We start from the raw sequence: 27,559 nt of genomic DNA on the forward strand, positions 1-27,559 counted from the left end.
AGTCAGCTTGTGCTCTTAGAGAACAATGTAAGAAAGCAAAGCATTGTGTAAAATTAGTTATGTAAAAATAATGGGAAGATGGTAAGAACATTGAAAATAAATATCAGGAAGGTGGTAAAATATTCTGGAGGTTATTGGAAAAAGCTCCGAAATGTAAGAAATAGTACTGTAAATGGAATTAGAGATAATAAAGAGAACATGAAAACTGAGGATAAAAAAATTCTTGATGTATGGATAATTACTTGAATGATTGCTAAATGAAATGAGCAGTGACAGCATGGTGGTAAAAAAAAAAAAAAAAAAAAAAAAAAGAAGAATGCCATCTGGAATGGAATATACAGGTAATCCTCATATAATGCAGTACTTATACAATGCAGTCTACAATTTCTAGTAAGCCTTTGTTTTTTATTTTTTTATTCATATTTTTCACCGCAGGACTTAAAAATCAAATTTTATCTTCGTTAAATTTGTGTCTGCCCGTATCGCGCAAGTAGTTATAAGTATTGAATTTAGTTTTATTGTATCACTGAATAAGGTAATGTACAGAGGCTTTTTCAGTCTGTGTCATTCTCAACAAATAGTGCAATTAGAGACAGCTGGAATAAAAATGGCGCTAACTAATGAATCATATGTCCCCTCTCACACTATGCTGTATAGACTCAAACAAAACCATATGTTGCACTGAAACACAGCATCAAACTAATAACTATTGTCCAATTTTTCAATTATGAAATAAGTGTTTTTTTATTGCATTTGAAATTCTCGATGTCATTATGACAGATCACAAAGGCTAACTTAAAATAAAAGACTACCAAGAATTGAAACATGCCATATAATGAATGTGTGAGTTCGCCTGCCACCTCAAATGCAAACAAGAAGCCATAAAATTCAAATAAGGGTTGAAACATTTGTGTGAGTTGAGCCAGTCAGTAATGAGAAGTTCCATCGGAACAATAAATGACACCCTGTTGTGAATGTGTTAAAACTAATAGTGAATGTTGTTATGACATGTTATGAATGTTGAAGAGAATTAGCATTTCAACTCAACACTTGTCGGTTGCTTTTGTCTTTGGGTCGTGTGATCTTTTGTTAATACCGCACCAGTCATATACACATCTTTATAGCTGCTGTCTTAAAACAAAATTCAGCTTGTACGTATTGTAACAATTAAAAAAAAAACTTGACTAATTTATAAGCATATAAAAGGATATCACCTGTAAATCGTTGAAGTGCCATAGGTTCGGAATCTAGGGTTTACTGTATAAAGTGTTTATTGTTGAAAATTGTCTTCGTTTTCTGCCAGGAAAGCGTATTTAAAATCATAAGTGTGTTATTCTCAAGCAGAGCAGTTTATTTTCTGGTGAGTTACATACATATGTCATGCTTTTTTTTAATGTAAAAGTTTATTTTTATTGTAATGGCCACTAAAACTGCAACAAAAGGGAAAAAACCAACATTGAAAAGGAAATTCATTTCTCTTGAAGAAAAAATTAAAATCTTGGATCAGTTGAAAATTGGAGAAAAACCAGGGGTTGTTTCAAGGACTCTGAATTTAAATGAATCAACAATTCGAACAATCAAACAAAATGAACATAAAATCCGAGAAAGTGTTATTGCTGGGTCAACGGTAAGTGCAAAGCGCGTTACTTGTGTTCACGATATTCTAATAGAAAAAATGGAGAAATCTCTAATGATTTGGATAGAGGATTGCACTCAAAAGAAAATCCCTTTGGATGGACACCTTATTAAGCAAAAAGCTCTCATTGTTTATAAACATTTAAAAGAACTTGATCAAGATTCTTCAGAAGAAATCTCTCAGCATGGATTTTCTGCCAGTAAGGGTTGGTTCGAAAACTTTAAAAAGCAGTTTTCTTTGTATAATCTTAAAATCCAGGGAGAATCAGCATCAGCAGATGTTGAAGCTACCTGGAAATACCCAGCAGAACTTTTAAAAATCATTAAAGAATGCAGACCAGGTGTTCAATGCGGGTAAATCTGGGTTATATTGGAAAAAAATGCCAAAACGCACCTATATTTCGAAAAATGAAAGATCAGCTCCTGGATTCAAAGTTTCCAAAGATAGAATTATTCTACTGTTTTGTAGTAACGCATCAGATGATTACATGACAAAACCAATGTTTATTAACCTATCTGCAAATCCTCGTGCGATGAAAGGGCTCAACAAGTCCATCCTACCTGTTTATTGGTGGACCAACAAAAAAACATGGCTTACAGCTAGCATGTTTGAAAATTGGTTTTTCAAGTGTTTTGTACCCGATGTAGAAAGTTACACAAAGAAAAAGAATATGTACTTCAAAATTCTACTAATTTTAGATAACGCACCATGCCATCCAACAAACGTAAGCCATCTGAATATTAAAATAACTTTTTTGACATCTAATACTACTTCACTTATTCAACCACTCACCCAAGGAATAATATCAACATTTAAGTCATATTATATTCGGCGAACATTTCAATTAATTTTGGAAAAATGGAATCTAATCCAAACATGACACTGCCTCAAGCATGGAAAGAGTTTTCAATATTGAATTGTGTAAAAATTATTTCTCTATCCATTAAGGAATTACAACCCTCTACGCTGAATGCTTGCTGGAAAAAAATATGGCCTGAAGCCGTAATGGAAACAAAATTTTGTACCTCCAGTGGATGCCGAGCTACGTCGTATAATAAAAAACGTTGCCCACAATTTTGGTGGAGAGGGCTTTTGCGATACGGTTGATAACGAAATTAGTGAATTAACTGATGGAGAAACAGATTTAAATGAGGAGGAACTGGTACAATTAACAGATGGCATCGAACCAAATGGCGGGGAAAGTTCTGCCGAAGATTCTGATTGTGATGAATCCATTAAAGAATTCAGTTTAAAGAAATTAGCAGAAGGATTGGACTTGGCAAGAAAGTTAGGAAGTTATTTTACAGATAATGATCTCTCAATGGAGCGCTCGGGAAAATTCACGAGACAATTGGATATTTGTTTAGCACCATATTATGAACTTAATAAAAAATTGCAACATAGTGGAAAGCAAAGTCTTATTACTGACTAAACCAGCCGAAGTATGTAATGAGAATTATGCAAATGATGTCCAAGAGATTTCAAGTGGTGATGACCTCTGGCCACTTAAAGAACATCTATGAAATGTTATTTCTAAAGACAGTGATGACAATTAAAATATGCGCGTTATTTTATTGTATCTAAAACATTTATGCATTTTGTGCAATGAAATTTATGTACAATTTGTAATTTTTATAATTTTATACTATGTATTTGTCATAGTTTATGTTTTCTTAACTTACACGAATTACCTGAATTAAAGAAAAATATTGTTTTTGTTAGATATGTCATTGTTGTTTATATAATTTAAAAAAAAAAAAAAAAAAAAAAAAACAATTTCAGAACCTAACCCTACTTTTTGTATGTGACCTATGTCTCGTATAACGCGGCATTTCTATGGAACCTAACATCCGCGTTATACGAGGGTTACTTGTATATCTGTACTTGAAGTAGAAAAGGCAGCTAGAGTAGATGATATTTGACCAGAATTCTAAAATATGGAAGTATAAAAGTTTTGCAGTAGCTACACCGCATAATTCAGAAAGTCTGTTCAGAGGGGCAAATTCCAGATGATTTGAGTAGAGTACTTGTAGTATCCCTCTATAAAAAAGAGAATAAAGTTGAATTTGAGAAATACAGAAGAATTTGTCTAGTATGATTTATGAAAGTCATCATGTGTATCAAGGATTTAGGCCTAGCATGGCCTGTTCCGGCCTTAGAAGTCATCGTTGAATCGTTTAAGAGGACGTCCTGGTTTTCTTTTCCCTAATGGCTTGTACTTTAAGGCTTGTTTTGGTAATCTTTCCATTTTCATTCTTTGAACGTGTTCCATTCATTTATGTTTATATTTTTTAATTTTTTCTATTACTGGTTCTTGGTTTAATTCTTTCATAATTTCTTCATTTCTTTTGTGATCAAATAGGGTATACTTTGCAGTTTTTCTCATAAACTTCATTTCTGCTGTTGTTAATCTTTGTTTGTCTTTTTGTTTTATTGTCCAGATTTCACTTCCATACATTACGACTGGTAGGGCTAATGTATTGTATACTTTCAGTCTGGTTTGTTTTTGAACTAGGTTTGGTTTAAATATAGAGTTAATTACACCTGTTATTTTTAAATAATTTGCAATTTTTACGTTTATATCTTTTTAATTTTCATATGTGATCGTACATCCTAGGTAGTTAAATGATTTATGCAAGTATTTTTGAGAAATGGCTAAGAAACATTGTGAGGAGCTGGAAAAGAACAAACTGGGTTCAGGCCAAACAAAGACTGTCAGAATCAGATTTTTCACTTTAAGAAAAATAGTTGAGAAATCATGGGAATATAACAAGGATCTGTATTTTTAAGCTTTGTAGATCTGTAAAAGGCATATGACAAAATGCCAAGAAGAAAGCTGTTCAAAATGTTATATGATGTTAATGGGATGTTATATAATAAATTTTAATTATATATTATTACATAATATAATAAATAAATTATTGTTTATTTATTATAAATAAATAATAAAATAAGTTATTTCATACTTGCCATTTTCAAAAAACTGAGTTCAGTACTGCTAAGCAGGAAAACACTTAACAGAGAAATTCAAACCATTCAGAGAATAGCCAGTTATTCATTGTAAATACAGTATTAGGTAGGTAGGGCTCCTTTCACATCTTAAAATTTACTGTAGCAATGCGTTTTCTTTGTTTGGCTGTTTTCCTAAAATCAAATGCCAAATGCAAAGGCATTTGATTTAGGGATTGCAGTTCGCTGTGCTTTGCATTACGGGAGATACTGAGAGAAAGAGTGATGAGAACTTGATCCACCTTTGCTACGAGTTGCCAAGGGATGTACCACCTTACCTCGGTCCTGAAGACATTTTCAGGAGCAAACTTTGTTTGCTTACACTTGGATAAAGGATTAAACTAAATTTATTATAGTTTGCTAAGTAATTAAAACCTCTGTTGTTTTTAACATGAAGCCTAAAATAAATTGCAGTTTTGGAATTTCAGTTGAATTGTGATAGAACTTACTTAGTAGGTTTAATGGCTTATCACAGTATAACACATGAAAACAAACACTTCATTATCAATATTTTGTCTCATTACTGAGACATTTTCAAAGGTAGAACAATCTGCTGGTCTTGTTAGCTGAGTGGCTAACATACCCACAACTCAGCCAACAGGCTGTGGGTTTAAATCCCAATGCAGACAGAGGTTTGTAATTGTTTTTAAGTGGGAGATGAATTTCATTGTCTGGTGTGAGATCACTGTCCTGGTTATTGGTGGCATGAAATGGTTTGAAAAACTCCATGTTTGGTCTCTAGAGTGAGATTTCTGGATTATTTTAAATAAATAAATTTAAAAAAAAATTAAAAATCCATAGACTGCCCACAATATTAATTATAGGTTTACGACCTTTTGTGGGTGGAAGTTACATTAAAAAAAAATAATAATAATAAAATAAATTCCATGCACATAATGCAGAAATAAGTAACGGACAAAATTATTATTGTTACTGCATGGAAATCTCCATGGGGTCCAAATACTCATCGTGGGAGGCCCAGACTATCCACATTATACCTGTTATAACTTTTCTTGAAAACATTTACAGCAGACTCTGGCATCCATTCCACTCATTTACCACCTCTCCAAGCAAAAAATCACACCCTTGCTTACCACACTTTTGCTCAATTTCAAGGGAATGACCTTGCACTGCTCCATCTAGCTAAGTGCTGAACATTTTTTTATCATATTCCCTCCTATTCGTCTATCAACTAACTTCTATAACCACAAGCTCTCCGTCTGTCCTTTCAGAATAATTCCATATATCACTATCATAAAAGGTCTTTATAAAAGGCAAAGAAATCTTCTTGCCACTCAAAGAAGATTATCCTCATATTTAGTATTTAATATTATAGCTACTCCTTTTCCTGATCATTATTTCTTAAATATAACATTTTGCATTTGTTGCTTAGAAAGATCTCACCTGTTTTTGTCTTCTTTGTTTCAGTAACGGCTATTATGTCGATCTGGTACTTATCCAATTCTTTTGCCAGTTCCATTTATTTTTCATTGATGCTTCTTATGTTGAAGGTGCCAATCTTGATCTCTGCTGACGTTGAGTTGGAGTTTGGGTTTGTTCCAGTAGCTGACTTTTCACTGTTTCCCTGATGAAAACAATGGGGCCCCTTGTAAACCGGGTGACGTCCCTGTTGGTGAGGGTCTTGTTTAACTGGATGATGCCCCGGCAAGCATGAAATTCCATCATGTCATATCATCATTTTGATTTATGTCAATAAGAATACAATTTGGGTAATGCTTAAAACTTTCGGTGTCCCCAACTTCAGTTCCTAATCTATCAAGATTTCCTGATTCCTAACCTCCTCCACCCCCCCCCCTCCCCTGAAGCTCAGTTCCTCCAATGTGGTAAATCTCATTCCATTTTCTCTGCCAAAGTGTATAACTTACATTGAAATGACATTCCCATTTTTCAGCTGAAAGCATCAACCTATTCAAATCCTCGTGTAACAACACATCAGAATTTCCTGAAATTACTCTTCCTAATTTAGCATCATCAGCAAACAACTGAATATCTCCTTTCATGCTATAACTATATTGATATACAATGATATACAAGTCAAACGGCAGTTGTTCCAGAACAGCATTCCACTAATCACCTTCCTTTATTGGGAGAATGCACCTTCACAAACAACTTTCTGGTGCCTATTGGTCAACCAGTCTTGTAGCCAAGCCATCCATGACTCCAACCTCATCCTGCCCAAGTTCAGAAGTAGTTAATCATGTGGTACTCAATCAAATGCTTTAGCAAAATCCAAATCACTCTTTAATCATCTCCCCATCCAATATGTTAGTCACTTTATTATAAAATATAACAAAGTTACTAAAGCATGACCTCCCCCACTAACAAACCAATGCTGCTCTCGAAAGCATTCCAGTCTCATCAATCCATGTTTGAATTCTGTCCCTAACTAGCCTCTCCAACACCTTCACCACTACATCTGATATACCACTGTTGACTTGGATTCTTCCTTATGCAGTGGCACTATTTTTCCTTCTTCCCACTCTTCTGGGATTGTTCCTGTGGCCAGACTTCTGTTGAACATCCAAGATAGCCAGCTCTTTTGGACATTCTTTTAATATACATGGTGATATCCCATCCTGTCCCACAGCTTAACATCAAGGTTACTTTAAAATTCTAAACACTTCCCATTCTTGTAATGTCAGTTGCCTGTCTTCCTTCCTATTTAACACTGCTCTTAGTCCTCCCTACATGAAATACACTAACAAAATCATCATTAAATATTTCCACTCTATCTTTAGCAGATGTGACTCTTATTCTGTTTGCAGAAACTAAGGTCAGCCTTTCATATTAATCCTTTCTTCTACTAGCAACTTAACTACAGAATTCTCTAGGATTTTGCTTTTCTGCTTCAGCCAATTTCATATGCCAATTTCTCTTTGCTACACTTGTCACCTTCCTAGCTTACACCTTATACTTCTCATGCTGCTGACATCTTCTTCTTTGTCAGAAGTTCCTGTATAATTAAATGAGTCATCCATCTCACTCCTACTTTATTTATCCTCCAAACCTTTGGAATACAATCTAATGGTGTATCTAATCTAATCTAAATAATTTGATTGAATTACTCAATGAGCAAATGAGAAACAAGAATTTATAAAAAACAGATTAACAATTAGTAAATAATGTAATAAATAATATAAAAATCATTAGAATAGAGTAAAAACTAGACCTTGATTGATTGAGAAACAAGAATTTAGGAAAAATAGATGCAATATTTATATAGGTATACCACCCATTTTCTAGACCACCAATCATGTAATGATAATTCATCAGAGCACCCTTGACCAACTAATTATATATCTCCCATGTCAGTAAACTCTAAAGTACCATGTACCTAGAAACTTAAACATTTAACATAAATTACATATGATTTAAGTGATTAAATGAAATACATAAGGATTCAGAATGGCATCTACAATGTCAGTCAGTATAGCAATGATCTACATGTGTTTCTTCATTAACGTCCATCTACTTGGCAAGATTCTCTTCATTAAGCCTACCTTTGCTTGGAAGCAGGTGACACTTTTTGCATACTCAAGCAACTCAAGAACAACTTCTTTTTTGTTTCCTTTGATACATTAAATCCTGTAAAGTCATTGCCAACATTTTCCTCAGGAAAATAATCAAATGTCAAGATAGGTCATAACTCACGTCAGCATTGTTTTTAGCGTTGAAGCATGTACCTTCTAGCTGCTAATAAGAAAACAAAGCATATCTTTCATTAAATTCTTTACTAAACATATCTGTAGGTTTGCCAGCATTTACATCTAACAAACATTTCATGAAAAGTGAGTGATACTTGGTCTTCACAGAGAATAATCCTTGGTCTTGGGGGTTGCTAAGGAATGTAAGGTTTGTGGTTGTAAATACATATATATATAATATATATATATAAACGTTTTTATGAGGGAGGGACTGGAAAGTTCTAATGAACATTTAGAACAAAAATTATATTAAAGAAACTGACATAACCACAAGAAAGAACATACTAATAGCAGAGTTAAGAAAGTAAGTTATGTTCTTAAATTCTTATATCCTTGTATATTCTTTCTTCTGGTGTTATATCAGTTGCTTTAATATAATTTTTGTTCTAGGTGTTTATCATTATAATCAAAATAATCTTTCTTATATACCATTTTTATTTGCATGGTATATAAGAGTAAATTTTAATGCCTTTCAAAACTAATGGCTACAGGGCATTTAGTTTCACCTGTCACCAGTGGCTTGCATTCCTGCTATGTTTAAGCATCCTAGGACAGTACTCTATCCTTAGATTGTATGAATATTGTGGAGCTTTATTTGTCCTCTGCTGTTAATGTCCTTTGTGCTGCGCAGCACCAATATAATGCAGTTTTATCAGAATTACACACTTGTCAGCTATAAACTTAGTAAACTCATCCACATTTTCAATAGTTCCTTTGTGGTTTGCAGATCATTTTTCACCACAAACTTTATGAATAGATATTTCATGATGCTTCTTAAACCTTTGAAGCCTTCCTTCACCACAATTACACTCACATAAGCGAGTATGCACTTAATTTTTTAAGAGCTTCTGTAATGGCCGAGTGAAGTTTTTGGGTGGTTGCAGGAATTTTAGGTATGCTCTCGTAATTTTGTATGAACTAAAGGAAGTGCTGGACTATCCATTACCAGAAAATCAGTAGGTGTACATGTATTAAGCAAATAATAGAGAAATCATTAGAATACAATAAATCTCTTCACATATGCTTTATTGATTTAACTAAAGCATTTGAAAGAATGAAGTTAAAAAGATACAATAACAACATGAAAAATGAGAAAAATACTAAAACAAATTTTAGAACATAAAGATAACAGTTCTATAATAAATACAGAAAAAGACACACTACAGAAATTAAAATAACCAAAGGAATTATACAAGGTGATTCAATGAGTCCTACCTTATTTAATTTAATGATAGATGCAATTATAAAAGTAATAAATAAAATGGAAAAATGTGGAAACAAATTAAAAATGAAAAGTTAAGAATAATCGGATATGCTGATGATATAAAAGTAGTGGAATAGCTACCACTGTTGCAGCAACTTCTATGCAAAAATTGGTTAATCAGAAGTATGCATTCCAATAACAAAATCATGTCAGACTAGAGGGATTCAAACCTTGTTTTGGTTTTATTTTAAATGTTTCCCATCGTCTGAGAATCTACTGTTAACACGTTCGCTGCCAACTATGAGTATACTCGTAGTTGGTAAACCAGCTACACAAGCCAGCTATGAGTATACTCGTATGACGCTTACCGCCGGCAACGAGATTACTGAACTGACCTTGAAGAAGTGAAAATGCTTGGCTTGTGGAGCTAGCATCAAAACTGTGTATTCTCATAGATGGTATATGCTCTGCACAAGTCAACTACGAGTATACTCGTATGACGCTTACCGACGGTAACGAGATTACTGTACTGACCTTGAAGAAGTGAAATTGCTCGGCGTATGGGAACAGACTATGCCGAAGTAGCATGGCAGCGAACGTGTTAAATCCAGCCAAAACTTACCCATACAGAAAGGTACTTTATCTAGATCAGTTTTTCACCTTTATCTTTAGATTAGGTTTCAGAATTAATAAAAAGAGTAATTCTAAATGCAAACTGTTAATTTTTTTAATTTGATATATATAAGGTGATTCATAAAGAACTGTTTTTGTTTTAGGCTGTAAACGAATGGAAGCAATATATATAACTTTAATCAACATGCATACATACTAACCTTTTGATCCAGATAGCAAGAATTTTCATCTTTTTCAATTTGAAAATGGACTCTTTTTCGTCTTGATGCTCTTGTTTCGACTGGTGGACAATAATCTGGATCCTGGAACACACACGTTAGGATGTACAGTAAAAAAAGTTCAATGTGGCATATACTGAGAGGGTCTATTCTAAAAAGTGTTTTTGTATGCACTAGTCATAGAGTAACATAAAATACTTAGGGATATTTCAAAGATGTAACACTAGGGATGGTACATACTTTTTACTGTAAAAAAAAAAAAAAAAAAAAAAAAAAAACTGCTGAAAATCAAGTAATTTTCAGTAATGCATAAATCATACACACAACATAGTTTGCAGAATAACAATTAAACTGATCATGTAATAACATAATACTGAGTGAGTGTTCTTGTCTCCAAAACTACCCCATATTTGTACTTAATGTCAGGCACATTTAAAAAATTACACACAACTGACTTTCTTTCATGTTTGACATATCATTGCATAGGCTTCTGTGGAGTGAGGACATGCTAGGAATATGTTTTCTGGTATTTTTCCAAAAAAATAAAGTATTTTTGACATTCACCAGTCTAACAGTAAACTGATATGCTCTTTCCAGGACAATCCGTGAAGTTGCAGAGAAGGGAGCCTATTTGAATTCTTGTCACACAGTGAAGTGTCTAAGGAAGGTGATCACACTATTCGAGTAATGAGACTGTACAAAATCAAGCTTCAGAGATAAACAATTAAAGTCATCAGCTAATGATCAGAGTTAGGAAAGAAGAAAAGGCAGCAAATAAAAGCAACAAAATGCAAAGAAATATTGGGAAACAGCAGATAACACAGAGGAGGGTTGAGGGTTTAGTAATCTTTGTCGTGAAATATCAGGTCTGACATATGCATATGTTTTGTCCTTCTTACAAAAGGAATCATGTAAAACATAGTTTGGTTAGTTGAGGTGGAACAGTAGTTACAGAGGATGCCAGCAGAATGTTGGTAAGGAATAACAGATCAAGTTTTGGTACATGCAAATGATGGGGCACATCATTAATGTTTATGCTGAGGTATGCCTTGGATGTTGATGAAATTTTTTTTTTTTTTTTTTTTTTCTGCTAATGATCAGAGTTAGGAAAGAAGAAAAGGCAGCAAATAAAAGCAACAAAATGCAAAGAAATATTGGGAAACAGCAGATAACACAGAGGAGGGTTGAGGGTTTAGTAATCTTTGTCGTGAAATATCAGGTCTGACATATGCATATGTTTTGTCCTTCTTACAAAAGGAATCATGTAAAACATAGTTTGGTTAGTTGAGGTGGAACAGTAGTTACAGAGGATGCCAGCAGAATGTTGGTAAGGAATAACAGATCAAGTTTTGGTACATGCAAATGATGGGGCACATCATTAATGTTTATGCTGAGGTATGCCTTGGATGTTGATGAAATTGTTTTTTTTTTTTGTTTGTTTTTTTTCTGAGAGTTTATATATATATATAATACATATATTTGAAACCATTGTGTCACTATTATTTATTATGACATTTTTTGTTTAGTGATGTTAGAAACTTGCAGAGCAGTGACGTGTGTGTGTGTGTGTGTGTGTGTGTGTGTTTTGGGGGATGACAGACTTGTGGATATGTTGCCCACAGAGAGTACTCATATTCCAGTCTGTGTGGAATTAGCTGGCCTAGTTGGCTGAGTGGTTAGCGTATCTGCTCTCCAACGAATCCACAGGCTGCAAGTTTGAATCTCACCATGGGCATGGATGTTTGTGATTGTCATTAGGTGGAAGATGGATTTCATAGCTTGATGTGAGACCACTACTCTACTTATCTGAGGTCTGAAGTAGCTTGAAACAGCGATTCTGCACCAGGTAAAAAAAATCCTTAGAACATCCATAGCATGAATGCACTATAGGGTTTACAAACACCATTCATGGATAAGAGCTACAAAAAAGCATGAACTCAAGTTGTTCTTTCACAATTTCTCTAGTATGTTTGCGTGAATACAGGAATACCTCGATTATCGCAGTTATTGTTGCCACGAAAAATACCGCAATAATCAAATCCGCGATAATTGGGATAAATAATGCGTATAAAATGGGAGATCATTGCCAAGGATTTTTCAAATCTATCAATTAAATTTTATATATGAAGTAAAAAAGAAATGTGTTAAACGTGTTAAGTAAAAAATGAAGGTTCATTTAGAAAAACAAGATTATTCTTTAATCTTTATTTATATATAAGGAGTACATACAGTACACACAATTATTCTTTCTTGGATAAAAATTGGTGTAGAGTTGTCTGGAGGAATTTTTTCTTTCTTTTTTCTTCGTATAAAACTCGGCAGCAACGGATGGAATTTTCAATTTCCTGACGAACTTTCATTGATCGCTTGAGATTAGGATCGTCGTTCAAGATTTTTTTTTTTTTTTTAAATTTTCAGCAATTCTAAACATTTCGTCCATTTCTTTGAGGGTAAATTCCTTCGGTGCCACATCAATTTGAGCATCATAAGCACGTTCTTTCTCGAGGTTAATTAGGTCTTCATCATCTAGTTCCTTATCATGTGACTGAAGCAGGTCCTGAACATCACCTTTTTCAATTTCATTTAGCCCTAGATCGAAGCCAAGCTTAGTTATGTCATTGATAACATGGGTTACTTCATTTTCAAATCCTTTAAAATCATTTGTACAAAGAGGAATAATCTTTTGCCATGCCACTCTCAGATTGCTAGACATTACTTCACTCCACGCTTCCTTCCTTGACATTCTCAATGCAATTTTTGATATTGAATGCCTTCCAGAATTCTGTCAATGTCATAGCTTCATCTCCTGTAGTCTTTTCTATTGCTTGTGAAAAAGTTCTTCGTAGGTAATATGCCTTAAAGGATGCGATTACACCTTGATCCATTGGCTGGATGATGGAAGTGATATTAGGTGGTAAATAAATAACTTTTACATTTTCACACACAAATCATTCAGTGCTATTGGATGACTAGGTGTATTATCTAATATCAACAATATTTTAAAATCAAGATTTAATGACTCGCAGTAGCTTTCAGCTTCAGGAGAAAAACAGTTTTTAAACCAATCCTCAAAAATAGTTTATGTCATCTAAGCTTTTCTATTGGATCTCCAATGAACAGGGAGAAAATTTTTATCTAAACTTCTAAGAGGGCAAGGATTTTGTGAACGATAAATAAAGAGAGGCTTCATCTTTTAATCTCCAGAAGCATTGTCACATAGTAAAAGTGTTACACGCCCCTTCGAACCCTTGCAGCCAGGCTGTGATTTTTCATTTTTTGCTAAAAATGTTTTAGTGGGCATTTTTTTCCATAATAAGCCTGTTTCGTCAGCATTAAATATCTGATCATCAGAATAATTTCCTTCTTTAATGATCTGTTGCAATTTACCAGGAAAACTAGCTGCTGCTTTTTCATCAGCACATGCAATTTCACCTTGTACACAAACACTATGAATGCTTGATCGCTTTTTGAACTGATCACACTACCCTGAACTTGCAGAGAAAGTTTCTTCCACTACTGATGCCGAATCATTTTCACTTTCTAATTGTTTTCTTTTTAAAGTTTCAAACAAATTCAATGCTTTTGTTTTTATAGTCATTTGACTAAGAGGAATTCTCTTTTGGTTACAGTCTTCTATCCACACTGACAATAGCATTTCCATTTCAATCATATGATGGCTTCTGTTTCTTGTATTTTGGAACCCAGACAAGGTCGATGCACTTTGTCCTAGTTGCTTATAGTTTGCAGTGTGGTCTAAAATATGGCGAACAGTTGATTCATTTAGACCATACTCTCTTGCAATTTTGGCTTTGGTTATGCTTGCTTCATACTTATTATATGCAACTTATCTTCTAAGCTGATCACTACGTTTCTTCTTGATAGCTGTAGACTTGATATCATCCTTGTTTCTTTTAGCATTCATTCTAGGGGTAAACAAGAAGAGAAATAAATATCCACATGTACTTCAAGCAAAGGCAGACAGTTGCTGATTGGATAAAAACGAAGCGCTACAAGAGAGCAATACCTGGAGAGTGGCGACTTGAACTGGTTGCATATGTAGTGAGCTACATCTCACGGCCGCAATAATTGGAATTTTGGTATGAAATTATAAACCGCGATGAATCGAGAATCGCTATAATCGAGGTATTCCTGTATTTTCCTTTTATAGATAGGTACTAGGACAACATTCCTCTAATAATCAAGAATTCAACTTTTTAAATAAGGCAGCACAGCTACTGTAAAATTTGTATATCTTCATATTTGAGCATTTGGTCAAAATTACCAACTCCAGTTACATTTCCACTTTCAAGCTTCTGATGGTGTATTCTTCCTGAAATATTGATATATATTGATATATATATATATATATTAGGGTTACCAAGTAATTTTATAAACTTGGTTATTTTATTCCTAATCCCAAGTAAGCAAACAGTTAAGTTTGCGCCTGAACGTAGTTCAAGTCTAAAGGTGGTGCAACACCAGGGCAACTCATTGAAAAGGTGGATAAAGCTCTGATCACTATTCTTAGTATTTTCCATAATGTAAAGCACATCTCACTAAGAGATGTATACTTCAATACATTATGGGTGGGGTCTACTCACTGAAGAGACCTCAAAAAAGGTTGAAACCGGTCTGGGTTAAAGGTAAAAAAACTTATTTACATCTATATCTCCTCCAGAGATTCTTATTCAAAATAAAAGCACCTTGTAGCAACTTGTATAGGTAAAGTTGATAAGGCTCTGTATTACTAAAACTTTTGGAGAAAAGAGCTTAATCTCTTTGCTCCAAAATCTCTCCAAACATTTTTGTATGTCAATATTCATTTCCTGCTCTTCAGTTCAGTTTTTCAGTAATGACTCAAAAAATTCCTCTACTTTCCTACCAGAACCTTCTGTGGGACTACTGGCAGCACTGGTATAGTTTCACTGTTCAACTTCCCATTTTCAACTTTGTGCATATCACTAGTGAAACTGCCTGCCGTTCAAGCTAATGTTTGTGTTTTAGTATATTCAAAAAGGCAGTTATTATGCAATTCCTTCAATGGCAGCTGCCTCTACTACTTTCCAAATTCTGAATCACTGATTGTTTCAACTTCTTTTCCATGAAGTTTTTTTTGTAGTCTAACTATCCAACAGTGAAATCATCTTCCCCGGCAACTTTAATGTACACCAATCCAACTGACTTACCTTTTCCAAATCCACTGCCTAAACTTAAAGAGATATGGAAATATGCTGTAAGCAATAATCTAACAAAATCATCTATCTACAATCCAAAATACCACAGAATCCTTTCCAATGCTTTTGATCTGCTCTTAACTAGTTCTCATTCTAAGTTTATTGTAGAGATTGTCCTGCTGCTCACTAACTCAGATCAGATAATCTTGTGCCTGTTTCCTTTAGCATAAATGCCCTCCCTTTAGCCACTCTCATCCCAAAGTTCTTTGCCACTAATGGTCAAAAAGATTACCTCTGAGATTTCTACTCTTCCATGGCCAGACTACTGTTTCGATTTTAAACAATTCCTCCAAGTGAATTACAGAAATTATTCTTACTTGAAAAATTCTCTACTTCATTCCAAATTCCACCAACAATCCAAGCCATGGTTTAATAAAAGGTGTGAAAAGATAAGAATATAATTCAGCATGCATCATCATCAGCAATTGTCGATCCACTGCTGGATGAAGGCCTTTCCAAGATAAGACTGTCTGTCTATGGTTTTCCTTTCCCATGTCACTCGTGCAAATTTGATGATATCATCAATCTACCGTGATTTAGGTCGGCATCGTGGTCGTTTTTCCCCTCGTGGAACCCAATCCAGTATTTCTTTTGTCCATCGGTGATCTTGTTCTCAAGCAATAGCCAAGCCTATTGCCACTTCAGATGTTTCACTCTTCCTATGATGTCACACACTTTGGTTTGATTTCTTATCCACATATTCCTTTTGTGATCCAGTCTTGTGATACCAAGCATACTTCTTTGCATACTAAATTGTGTTGTTCTTAATTTTTGAATTTCCTTTACATTTAATGTTCATGTTTCACAGGCCATATGTCAATACAGGAAGAATACATTGTTAAAAAATTTTCTTTTCAGGGATAATGGTAGTTGGCTTTTGAATATCGAATGTAATTTTCCAAATGCTTTTCACCCAAGCATCATGTATCTTTTAATTTCGTCCATGATATTTTGTTCCATTGACATCTGCTGTCTTAAGCATATGCAATGATCTACTTGTTTAATTTCATCATCATTGATTTTTATTATTTCTGGTTGGACATAGCTATTGAACATAACTTTGGTCTTCTTTAGGTTTATCTTTAGTCCAGCTAACTGATATTCGTATCCAAGAAGTCCAAATTGCTAGCAATTTGGAGTTCTTGGATACGAGTCTGTAATTCATGAGCAGTTGAAGTAAAGATAACTATGTCATCTGCAAAGCGTAAATGCTTAAATATCTTCCATTTATCTTCAGACCTTTCCTTTCCTAATCAAGAAGTTTGAATATTTCTTCTAGGCACACCGTGAATAATTTTGGAGATATTGTGTCACCCTTTCTTATACCTCTCTGTAATTCCACAGTTTTTTCCATTGAAATGAATTGCTATTGTGGCATTGGTGTATGGCTCCTTCACTTGTTGGTTTCATAATGCTTTAAGTATTGCACAAGTTTTTACTGAATCAAAGGCTTTCTCATAATCAATAAAACCAAGACATAATGGTAACTGATATTCATTACATAGTTCAATAATCTGTTGTACAACTTGAATATGGTCCATTGCACTAAAGTCACTTTGAAAGCCTGCCTGTTCTTTTGGTTGTGCTAGATCCAGGGTCATGCAAAGCCTATGAGCTAAGACTTTTGTAAACACTTTGTAAACCACTGATAGTAGACTGATGGGTCGGTAGTTCACCAAGTAGTCTACCTCACCTTTTTTATGTAGCAAAATTAGCGTAGCCTTCTTCCATTTTCTTGGTATATCATTATATATATATATAATATTAGTCTCTCACATATCCAGATAGCACCACTTTAACAATATCCAAAGATAAAGCTGACCGATATCTCTTGCAGAGATGACCATGGCAACATCGACCTACCACACCTAAAACAATGCACTACATACCTGCTGTGGTCTTTTGGCAAAATGGCAATAGAAGAATCTTCCATTCAGTTTTTTTTTTTTTTTTTTTAACTAAATGGAACCTCATCAGTCAATCACTGATCATTAATATGGATCGATGATCCTGATGCATTGCAGATCTCCTTGTCTACATACACTTCTGGACATGTGCTATGGAAATATTTGGAGCAAAGTGTGTTGCTTCTGTCACTTGACATTTCCAGAGCATTTGATCTGGTCTGGAGTTATGGCCTGCTCAGCAAATTGCCACCCTTTGGCTTACCTTCCATTCTCTATAACTGTACAGCTATTTTTTCCCCTTAATTGATTACTGGATAATATAGTGCATGGTTTCCTCTCTTTCTTCATTAATGCAGCAGTGTATCAGGGATTTGTTCTATAAATTATCCTCTTTCATCTATACACAAATGACCATCTCTCACTAACCAATAAGTCTGCCCTTAAATTTTGCTAATGGCAGTACGCTAATATCCTGAGCTTCAAGCTCTGCTATAACCAGTGCCTTAAACACAGACTTTCATAACATTCTTCAATGGAGTAAGGATAACCTAATCACTTTCACTGCTACAAAAACATGCAGTCTCCCACCAAAAGTGATTATGTTATCTTCACTTAATTCGCTGGCCTGGTTGGCCGAATGGATAACGTGTCCACTTCCCCTCTCCAGCCAAAAGCCTGCATGTTCGAATCCGCTGTGGGCATGGATGTTTGTGATTGTCTGTGGAAATACCTGTGGTGGTGGTCGGCAGTAGATGGTGTTGGTGCAGTTGTGGTCAGATGATGATTTGGTGAAGGGGACAGTTGTAGAGCAGGTGCCCTCCCTCAATGAGTCCCTGGAGGTGTTAAATAATAATAATAATAATAATAATTGAAGAATGTCATGAATGTCTGCGTTTAAGGCACTGGTTATAGCAGAGCTTGAAGCTTGGGATATTAGTGTGGTATACATAAATATTACACTAAAAACTTTCCCATTCTTCTATTTATCTGTTATTTTCCAATCAAGACATTATTTTACTCCAGCTATTAACTCTGTATAAATCTGACCGACCTTAGAATGCCGTTATCATGCTTAGGGTGGTGAACCAAAAACTTTTTTTAAAAAAATTCTCAATGACATCCAAAAAGAGGCAGATTAGCTAATTATTAATCCCACTCTCACTACCTCACTTCAATTGCTATCAAACAGATAGTCTATTTCTACATGTCTTTTCTACAGAAACTTCCACGGGCACTGTTCCAGTGAACTGACCTCCACTTCCCACTAAGCCTATTACATCATCAACAGCAGATGCCTAACATAACTTTTACAATCCAACTGTAAACTTCCTAGGTCCACTTCCCCTCTTTCATTCCATTTTACTCTATTATGTGAAACAGCTTTTCTTGCAAAGTATTTCCCAATAACTAGAACTTCCATCTTCTCAAGAAGGAAATCAATAGATTCTTTCTCTTCTAATCCTTGCTTATACATGGAACTAATGTGCTATATGTTCTGCAACATGTAACACATTTTTTAAGTCATGTTCCTTCTGTGTTCCACAAAAACTTGTAGAGATTCCAGAGCATATACAGATATTTATAACTTGTACCAGATGTGCTTTCCAAAAAAACTTCAGTGAATGAGAAAAATATTAATTTTTAATATCCTTTATTCAAGTGTAAGCAAACAAAATTTGCGTGTTAAGCATCTTCACAACTAGGCTTCTTTTATTGCCTGGTGTAAGACTGTCACTGCATGGATACCAGAAGCAGCTTGAAACAGTTGGGCCTAGGACATGGTTACTAAAGTATCTAACTCTTAGCCCACCCACAGCACTACTATATTTACTGCTGGCTCATAACCTTTTGTGGATGGAATTCACAAAAAAGTAGTATTTCTAGGTTTATTACCAGATGCAACATAAAGTTTACCTACACATAATCCAGGGCAATGTTCCTCAAAGCTGTGTGTGTGTCTGTGTGTCCATGCACAACTTGTTTGCTTTTAGAATTTCTAATTTACAGTCAATAATTTTTGAACGTACTATAAAAATGATTATATGATAAATCATACTTGTCACTTATTTTATTTAGTAATTTCTCCAATGTCTCCACTCCGATATTAATCTTAGCCCATTCCAACTTAATACACTCTAATTAGTTATTTTTTACCTGCGCCATGTCGATGAATGGATGCTGATGCTAGTAAGTTGAAGAGGCATATTTATTTTGAGTTTTTACTATCTAGACAGTACAGTCATTTAGAACTCATGAAAATAGAATTTTATAAATTTAATGTATATTATAGAGTATTTAGGTAGCTGAAGGAATAAGCATTTAGGTTGCTCTTATAGAAATATTTTGCATGCAACACACAAGATCTTTTAACAAAAATGTCAATTTTCGTGTATCAAGAGTTTGTGACGTGACTTTCACCATTGTGAGCACAGGCTACTGCATACATTGAATTGGAGACTGGAAACTTGCACACAAAATGTTTTTCATGCACACAGAGGCCAGCAAAAATTAGAGCAAATATTGATTACAGGGTTTACAAAATCTCATGTACTTGCAGTCAACAATATATAGATCCAATAGATAACATTTCTGAGATCCAAAAAAAGAAAATACTGTAATAATGTTTCTTAGATCAGATATTGGTGTGACTGTTCAAGAAGGCAGTGTCTAATAGGTAGTGGATTTGAATCCACAATGTAAGTATGGAAATGTCTTCAGGTGAAAGATGCATTTCAGATAGGACTGTCACCTTGCTTACTGGAAGCCAGAAGTGGCTTGAAAAAAAGTTCCCTGATGATCTATACAGTAGAGTTTTTCAGTTATATAAAAAAAAGCAATAAAATAAATAAATAAAAAATTTAGCCCATCTGCTCACAGCACTAACGCATAATAAGTTTACAACCTTTCTTGAGTGGGAGTCACATTAAAAAAAAAACATGCAGAAACAAAAATGGATTGCTCAACTGCCACCATGGCCTTAGTGGAAGAAGCTTTTCCATTCATACCTTTTTAACACATACATGTAGGCAGGGACAAATTATCTTGTACATACTTGACATTGGAGGCAGGACACGAAATTTGTCTCAGACTTCTAGGTTATATCAGGAATGCACACCACAGTTTGTGGTGTGCCTAGAGAGCAAGAAAAAATAATGTTTATTTCATGATATATTAGAAACCAATAATTAAGGAGAATCCTTTATTTGCTTGGTATGTATAAATTACTAAAAGGTGAATATGTGAACCGACATTACTGAGACAAAAACCATGTGAGAATGATTAGCACATATAAGGAAGGGAAAAAATAGGTGTGAATAAAACTACTTTCATTAGAGGCAATTAAATATTAATAACTTACATTTGTGGTATTATGTGCATGTCCATGGAGTAGAATGAATTACATATCATCCTCTAATCTCTAGAAATGATGTTTGCATTTATGATGGGCATAATTCAGAAAAAAATTATAAGAGAGGGAAAGAGATCTGTTGCATAATATGAATAACTGAGGGGTAATAAAAAATGATTGCATACATGGGTAGCTTAGTAAATGACTAGAGGTAGGAAGCATATCCATCAAGCTAATAATGCTGATTAGATGATTCATTCATCTAGGCATGGTATGAATTACATATTCAGTGAAAGAGCCCTGAGCAAGCAAATTATCTTGTACAATATGTTGTGCTTGGTGCTTGTTAGAAGTATTTATTTCTATTTTTCTTAAACTTTATATTTTGCTTTTTTGTTTCCTAAAGAGAAATTTATTACTCTGTAATGATGGTTATGATCTGTAATTTTTTTAAACGTAGTAATAAATCTTAGATATGCTAATATGTTGTAGATGTAGGTTTCTGTGGTTAAGCAGTTCTATAGGTAGTTTTAGGTATTGAGACCACATTGTAATATAAAGATTTTATTAAAAATAAACAATTAAAAAAACCTGACAAGTTTTGTGCATCATAAGACTTACAATATATAGATTATGTACCATCAGGGGTAATGGTACATAAAAGTTTTACATAACAAAAGCTTATTGATGACTAATTACACATATTAGATGTTTTTTTATAACTTCACAACTGTTAAACAAATTGATAAACCAGAATACAAATGATATATTCATTACTATATGCATGTTGGAACAATGCTAGTTGTTGTCACGTTCTGTGGTTCACGCATGCTATATCCTAGGTTCATGGCAGTTAAATTTTTGATGACAGCAGACTATACTTGATGTAAAATCAAACCTTGATTTTATTGCACTGCGTAGGGATCCTAAGCATTTGTGTGGGTGCTTTAAATTTTCTTGTGAAGCAGTTATTATCAATATATAACATTTTTGTTTGTTGCCAGAGTACTTGATGGCCAGTAGTGGTTATGTGGAATGCTAAATCTGATTTGTGCTCCCTTCTTTTTTCTGATGTCTTTTACGTGTTCAGGCATGCGGATCTCTCCTGACCTTCCTGTCTGGCGTACATAGCAAATGCCATAAGAGCAATGAATCTCATAGACGACTGGTTTTTTTCATGGGGGGTGATGTGGCGGTTTTGGTGGATGTAGAAATCTTGATTTTTTTGTAAAGGTAAAAAAAGCCACTTTTATGTTGTACTTGCAGAGTAACATTGCCACTTTGTTCGTGACATTTTTGATGTATGGCAGCGTGATTGCATTCTTGAAATCTTGTTTAAGCAAGGGAGTTGCAGGAGCTGTATTAAGAATTTTTTTGATCATCTTGGGTTCAAAACCATTAAGTGCGAGGTTCTGTGTCAGGGTAGTGTAATTCTTCATTTCTTTTAATTGGCATGCTAGATATATTGTATGCCCTGTCTTGTAAAGTTTTAATTATGCCTATCTTTTTTCCTCTTTGTTTACTTCAACAAGGATATCAAGGAAAGGTAATTTTTTGTACAGTTCTAGTTCAATAGTGAATTTTATATTGAGATGCAAGTTGTTTAGATAATCTTTGAAAGCAATCAGCTCATCCACCGTTCCCAACAAAAATATCATCAACGTAACGTAGCCAAACTTTTGGTCTTTCCTGATAGGTTTTTAATGCATTTGTTTCAAAATTTTCCATTAACAGATCAGCTAGAGCTGGAGGGGCCATGGAAAGTCCACGCAGTGTTTCAAACACTGTATGGAAAAACACCTTATCAAAAATTTAACTGCCACGGACCTATGATATAGCGTGTGTGAACCACAGAACGTGACAACAACTAGCAATGTTCCAACATGCATACAGTAATGAATATATCATTTGTATCAATTGATACAAATTTTTTATCAATTTGTTTAACAGTTGTGAAGTTATAAAAAACATCTAATATGTGTCTTTAGCCATCAATAAGCTTTTGTTGTGTAAAACTTTTATGTACCATTATCCCTAATGATGTAAGTCTCACGACACATGAAACTTGTCGGTTTTTTTAACTGTTTATTTTTAATAAACTCTTTATATTACAATGTGGTCTCATATTGAAAACTACCTACAGAACATGCCAATATGTTCCTGCGAAGGTTTCTGTGGTTAAGAAGTTCAATATAATTATTCCAGTTTTAAAACCACATGTTTATTAAAGCAAACTGTTTTTAAACTAAACAAGTACTAAAAACAACACCTGACAAGTTTCGTTAGTCTAACATCTTCAGGGGTAAAGAGAACTAAAAGTTTAAAGCACAAACTACTAGAAATTACGAAAATTAGTTCGTTTGTTGGTATTGTGAACAATTTTCATAATTTGTGGTCACAAAACAAAATAAACATGTGGTCACAAAACTGGAATAAATATGCTAATATGTTGTTGAAGATCACCAAACATAGTCCTCTTCTTGTAAAATATAGAAGAATTTATTTTTATTCATAGGAATAGATGGATTTTTACTCACTACATAAGGATGAAATATAAATGTCTGCATACAGACATCGTACTGCAGGGATGCAAGCATACAAAGTACAAGTTTTGTGGTATCACTAAATGCAGTAAAGAGATCATTAGTCTGTGTACTATATTTAGTGACAATAAGAGACAAATGGAGTGAGAAATGATCCAATATCATAGTGAAAAACATTTCTCCTCCCATAGAGACTATACTTCTTAGACACAAGAAACAAAGTAGAAGTTTTTAATGTAGTGATAAATACAACATCTAACTAAACATAATATCCTAACAATGTATTTCAAATTTTCAGTTGCAGAAAGTATGTGGTTACACCCATTCATAATGCAGTCACTGGATGTAGAAACGATTTATGTGAAGAAAATATTCAGAAGAAAAAAAAACAAAATAACACATGCACACACACAGAATTCTTTTGGGATGTGGTACATTTAGAAATTTGTAATATTCAGTAATTGTTTTACACATTTACCTGTATTCAAATGGAGTTTAGTTTTTAAAAAGTTTAGTTATTAATGAAATTTACATTTATCACTATGTTTATTGCCAACACTCACCAACATAAAAATATCTGGACTTCACCTAAGAGTGAACATAAAAATCAGATAGATTATACTATTGCCTTCAGAAGATGGAGAAGTGCTATCCAAGCAGCAAAAAAACAATCTAGTGCAGACTGTGGAACAGATAATGAATGACTGATAGCTGAAGTTATCAATCATTCATTATCTGTTCCACAATCTGCACCAGGTAGTGGAACAGATAATGAATGATTGATGGCTGAAATTAAATTGAAATTAAGGGCTAAGAAGAAACAAAAAGGACTGTATGAAATTTGATTTAAATCATATAAGAATTTAAAGTAGAAGTTGGGAAAAAATTAGAAGCTATTCAGATAGCAGAGGAAAGAAGAATAATGAAACTTCAAAGAAAGGGGTAGACAACTGGGGTAGATTTCTAGAGAGGATAGGAATGATAAAGAAAAACATCTAAACAAAAGATGCAGGGAAAATTGAAGAAAGTTACAGGTAGTACAAGAGATCCATTTAGATAGATAAATAGCATCACAGGGAAGTTTATTCATAGATTATGAGTAGTAAGAGGCAATTTGGGAAAAAGTTTGATGGAAGAAGCGAAAAAAAAAAATGGAAAGCGTATGTAGAGGACATGCACAAGAAAGATATAACACTAAAGCAGAATTTGAAAGGAGAGAATTTGTTGAGAAATTGATAATCAAAAGTGAAGTGATACAGGCAATGACAAAAGGAAAATCTCCTGGAGCTGATGGAGTGTCAATGGAATTATTGAGAGCAGCTGGGGATGAAGTAGTGAATATATTACTGAAATTTGTCAACAGATTCTCGTAGACAGGCTTATACGTTGGTTAGGCATTATTAAAACACTTAAGGAATTGAACAAAGTAGAGAGTCACTTCTTGGCCTGTAGAAGTTAAAAACAGATTAAAGCCATTTAACTCTATAACCCCCCCCCCCCGTATTTATGGACTCCCAAAAATACATAAAGAAAATGTGCCATTACGTCCCATAGTGGATGGCATTGATTCCCCCACATACAAATTAGCTAAACATTTGGCCAAAGAGCTCACACACTATACTGGCAACACACCATCACACATAAAAAACTCAGCCCATTTCAAAGCCAGCATAGAAAACCTTACACTCCAACATACTGACATAATGGTCAGTTTTGATGTCTCCTCTTTATTCACAAATGTCCCACTCAAGGAAACTTTAGAGCTAATCCAAGCTAAATTTTCTCCCGATATCTCAGCCTTATTTCAGTTCACAATGAACTCAGGCTATTTCGTTTGGCAGGGAAAATTCTACAAACAAATAGAGGGGACAGCCATGGGTTCACCACTCTCCCCACCCTTGGCCAATTTCTTTATGGAGACCTTTGAAGAAAAAGCCTTAGCATCTGCCCCACAAAAACCAACGATATGGCTTCGCTACGTTGATGATGTGTTTGCTATTTGGCCACATGGCTCTGAAACACTTCTCTCCTTCTTAACACACTTAAACAACCAACACCCCAGAATCAAATTCACACTGGAAAAAGAGGAAAAAAACAGCCTCCCTTTCCTAGACACACTAGTCACCCGCCAGCCTAATGGAACCTTGGTTTTCTCAGTTTACAGAAAACCCACCCATACAGGCAGATACATTCACCAACAATCCCCCTCACAATAATATGGAGTAGTGAAAACACTATACAACAGGGCTAAACTAATCTGTTCAAACGACATGGCCCTAAACACTGAACTAAATCACATCCTCAACACTTTCTCAGCCAATGGCTGAGAAAGTGTTGAGGATGTGATTTAGTTTCCCCCCCAAAAAGTCCAAAAAATATTAGAACCTACAAACCACAGATCCCCCCCCCCCTCCACAACAAGGATTACTCTAAATCCATCACCATTCCCTACATCCGAGGCACCTCGGAAAAGATTACCAAAATCTTAACAAAGCATGACCTGACCTCCTGTTACAAACCTTACAGAAAATTGGCATCCCTTATCCGCTCCACTAAAGACCAACCACTTCCCCTAGACCTACCTGGTGTATACCAGGTCCCTTGCAGTTGTAAACTGTCTTACTTTGGCCAAACAGGCAGGACAGCGAATATCAGAATTTCTGAACACAAGGACTACATCCGGTTTCACAAGTACAGTCATTCTGGTCTTGCAGACCATGCTCTGGATACACGCCACAGAATATGGTGGAAGAAAGCTACAGTAATACACCATAGCAAATACAAATTCGAAAGACTATTACATGGAATCAGCCTCAGCCCTAAGAAATTCTCCAAACCTCAACAAATTTGGTTGTATGCGACTGCCCCAAATTTGGGAGGCTTACATCAGCAGACCTTCAGCCCAACGGCCAAGAACACCTAGTTAGCCTGCTAGAGGGCACCATCAGGACTTTTAGGAGAACAATAGCTTCATCTCTTCATTCCCAGTTACTGTGTTTGTAGTGCCTACGTGCACATGCCTTTTTTTGTAAGTTCCTTTAGAAAATGGCAATGTGACGTTGCCGAAATATTGGAAAATATTTATTAAAGTATAATTTAATTTATATCCTTAACTACGTTGTTCAATTCCTTAAGTGTTTTAATAATTGTCAACAGATCTGGAAGAATATATACTGGTGCTAGAGATTGGAAAACATCAGTATTCATCCCAATTAAAATAAAAAAAAAATTCCAGAGATTGTAATAATTACTGATGCATTGCTTTAATTTCACATGCAAGTATGTTGAATGTGATCCAAAAAGGCTAGGAGAGGTAGAGGAACCAGAGACCAGATAGAAAACATGAGGCTGATTATGGAAAGAAGAAAGCTTTTGACTATGTGGATCACAATAGATGTGGAATGGTATGAGAGCAATAGGAATAACCAAGCACTTAATTCTCTTGATTACAGAAATGAATAACAATCAAAGCTTCAGTAAACATGGTTTTCAGTGAAACATATAGTGTTCGAGTGGGATAAAAAAGGAAGTGTGGCAGGGTTGGTTGTAAATTGTCACTATTTTTTTTAATATTTATAGTGAATATATTATGTAAATAGTTGACTTAGAAAGACCAGCAGGAATTAAGATTTGTGTCAGAAACTCAGTTTTTTTACATATATTAAAATAAAATATATATATTAATAAAAAAATAAATTAATTTACAAATATGTAATATTATATTTTCATACCTTGCCTTTCTCATTTTGGTGTCTTTTTGTCCTGGTGCACTTTTTTCTTGTATTCTAAAAGCATTTCAAAAAGAACTATTTCAAACTTTATACCATCATCATCATCATCAAATTCCTGCCATGTACCCTCAAGGGGTGTACAGGATATGACAGTATTACATGAAAAAATTACATCATTACTAACTTCCTATCTACAATTTTCCTCCAAATCAGCCTGTTACTTGTCAAGACTCCAACATTATCAGATCTTGTATTTCTATCGTCTAAGGCACTTTGTACCGTATCAATCCGCCTATATCTTGGTCTTCTTCTGGTCTTCTTTTTCCTGCCAACCTGGCAAAGAACAATTGTTTTGCTAATCTTTCCTCTC

At 34.5% G+C, this 27,559-nt stretch overlaps 1 protein-coding gene across 1 annotated transcript in view; it reads right to left on the reverse strand.

The window, feature by feature from the left end:
* LOC150107184 (uncharacterized) overlaps positions 1-27,559 on the reverse strand; it is a 646,985-nt gene that overhangs the window by 16,103 nt on the left and 603,323 nt on the right. The window contains exons 24-25 of the mRNA XM_090391664.1: positions 27,190-27,243; positions 10,408-10,509 (exon numbers count right to left, since the gene is read on the reverse strand). Of these exons, the coding sequence (XP_090247790.1) occupies positions 10,408-10,509; positions 27,190-27,243 (156 nt within the window). The remainder of the gene's footprint in view (positions 1-10,407; positions 10,510-27,189; positions 27,244-27,559) is intronic.

This window comes from Typopeltis vanoorti, chromosome 4 (assembly GCF_054136105.1).
Source record: "Typopeltis vanoorti isolate ZY-2024b chromosome 4, IOZ_Tvanoo_1.0, whole genome shotgun sequence".
In the NCBI taxonomy this organism is placed as follows: domain Eukaryota; kingdom Metazoa; phylum Arthropoda; class Arachnida; order Uropygi; family Thelyphonidae; genus Typopeltis; species Typopeltis vanoorti.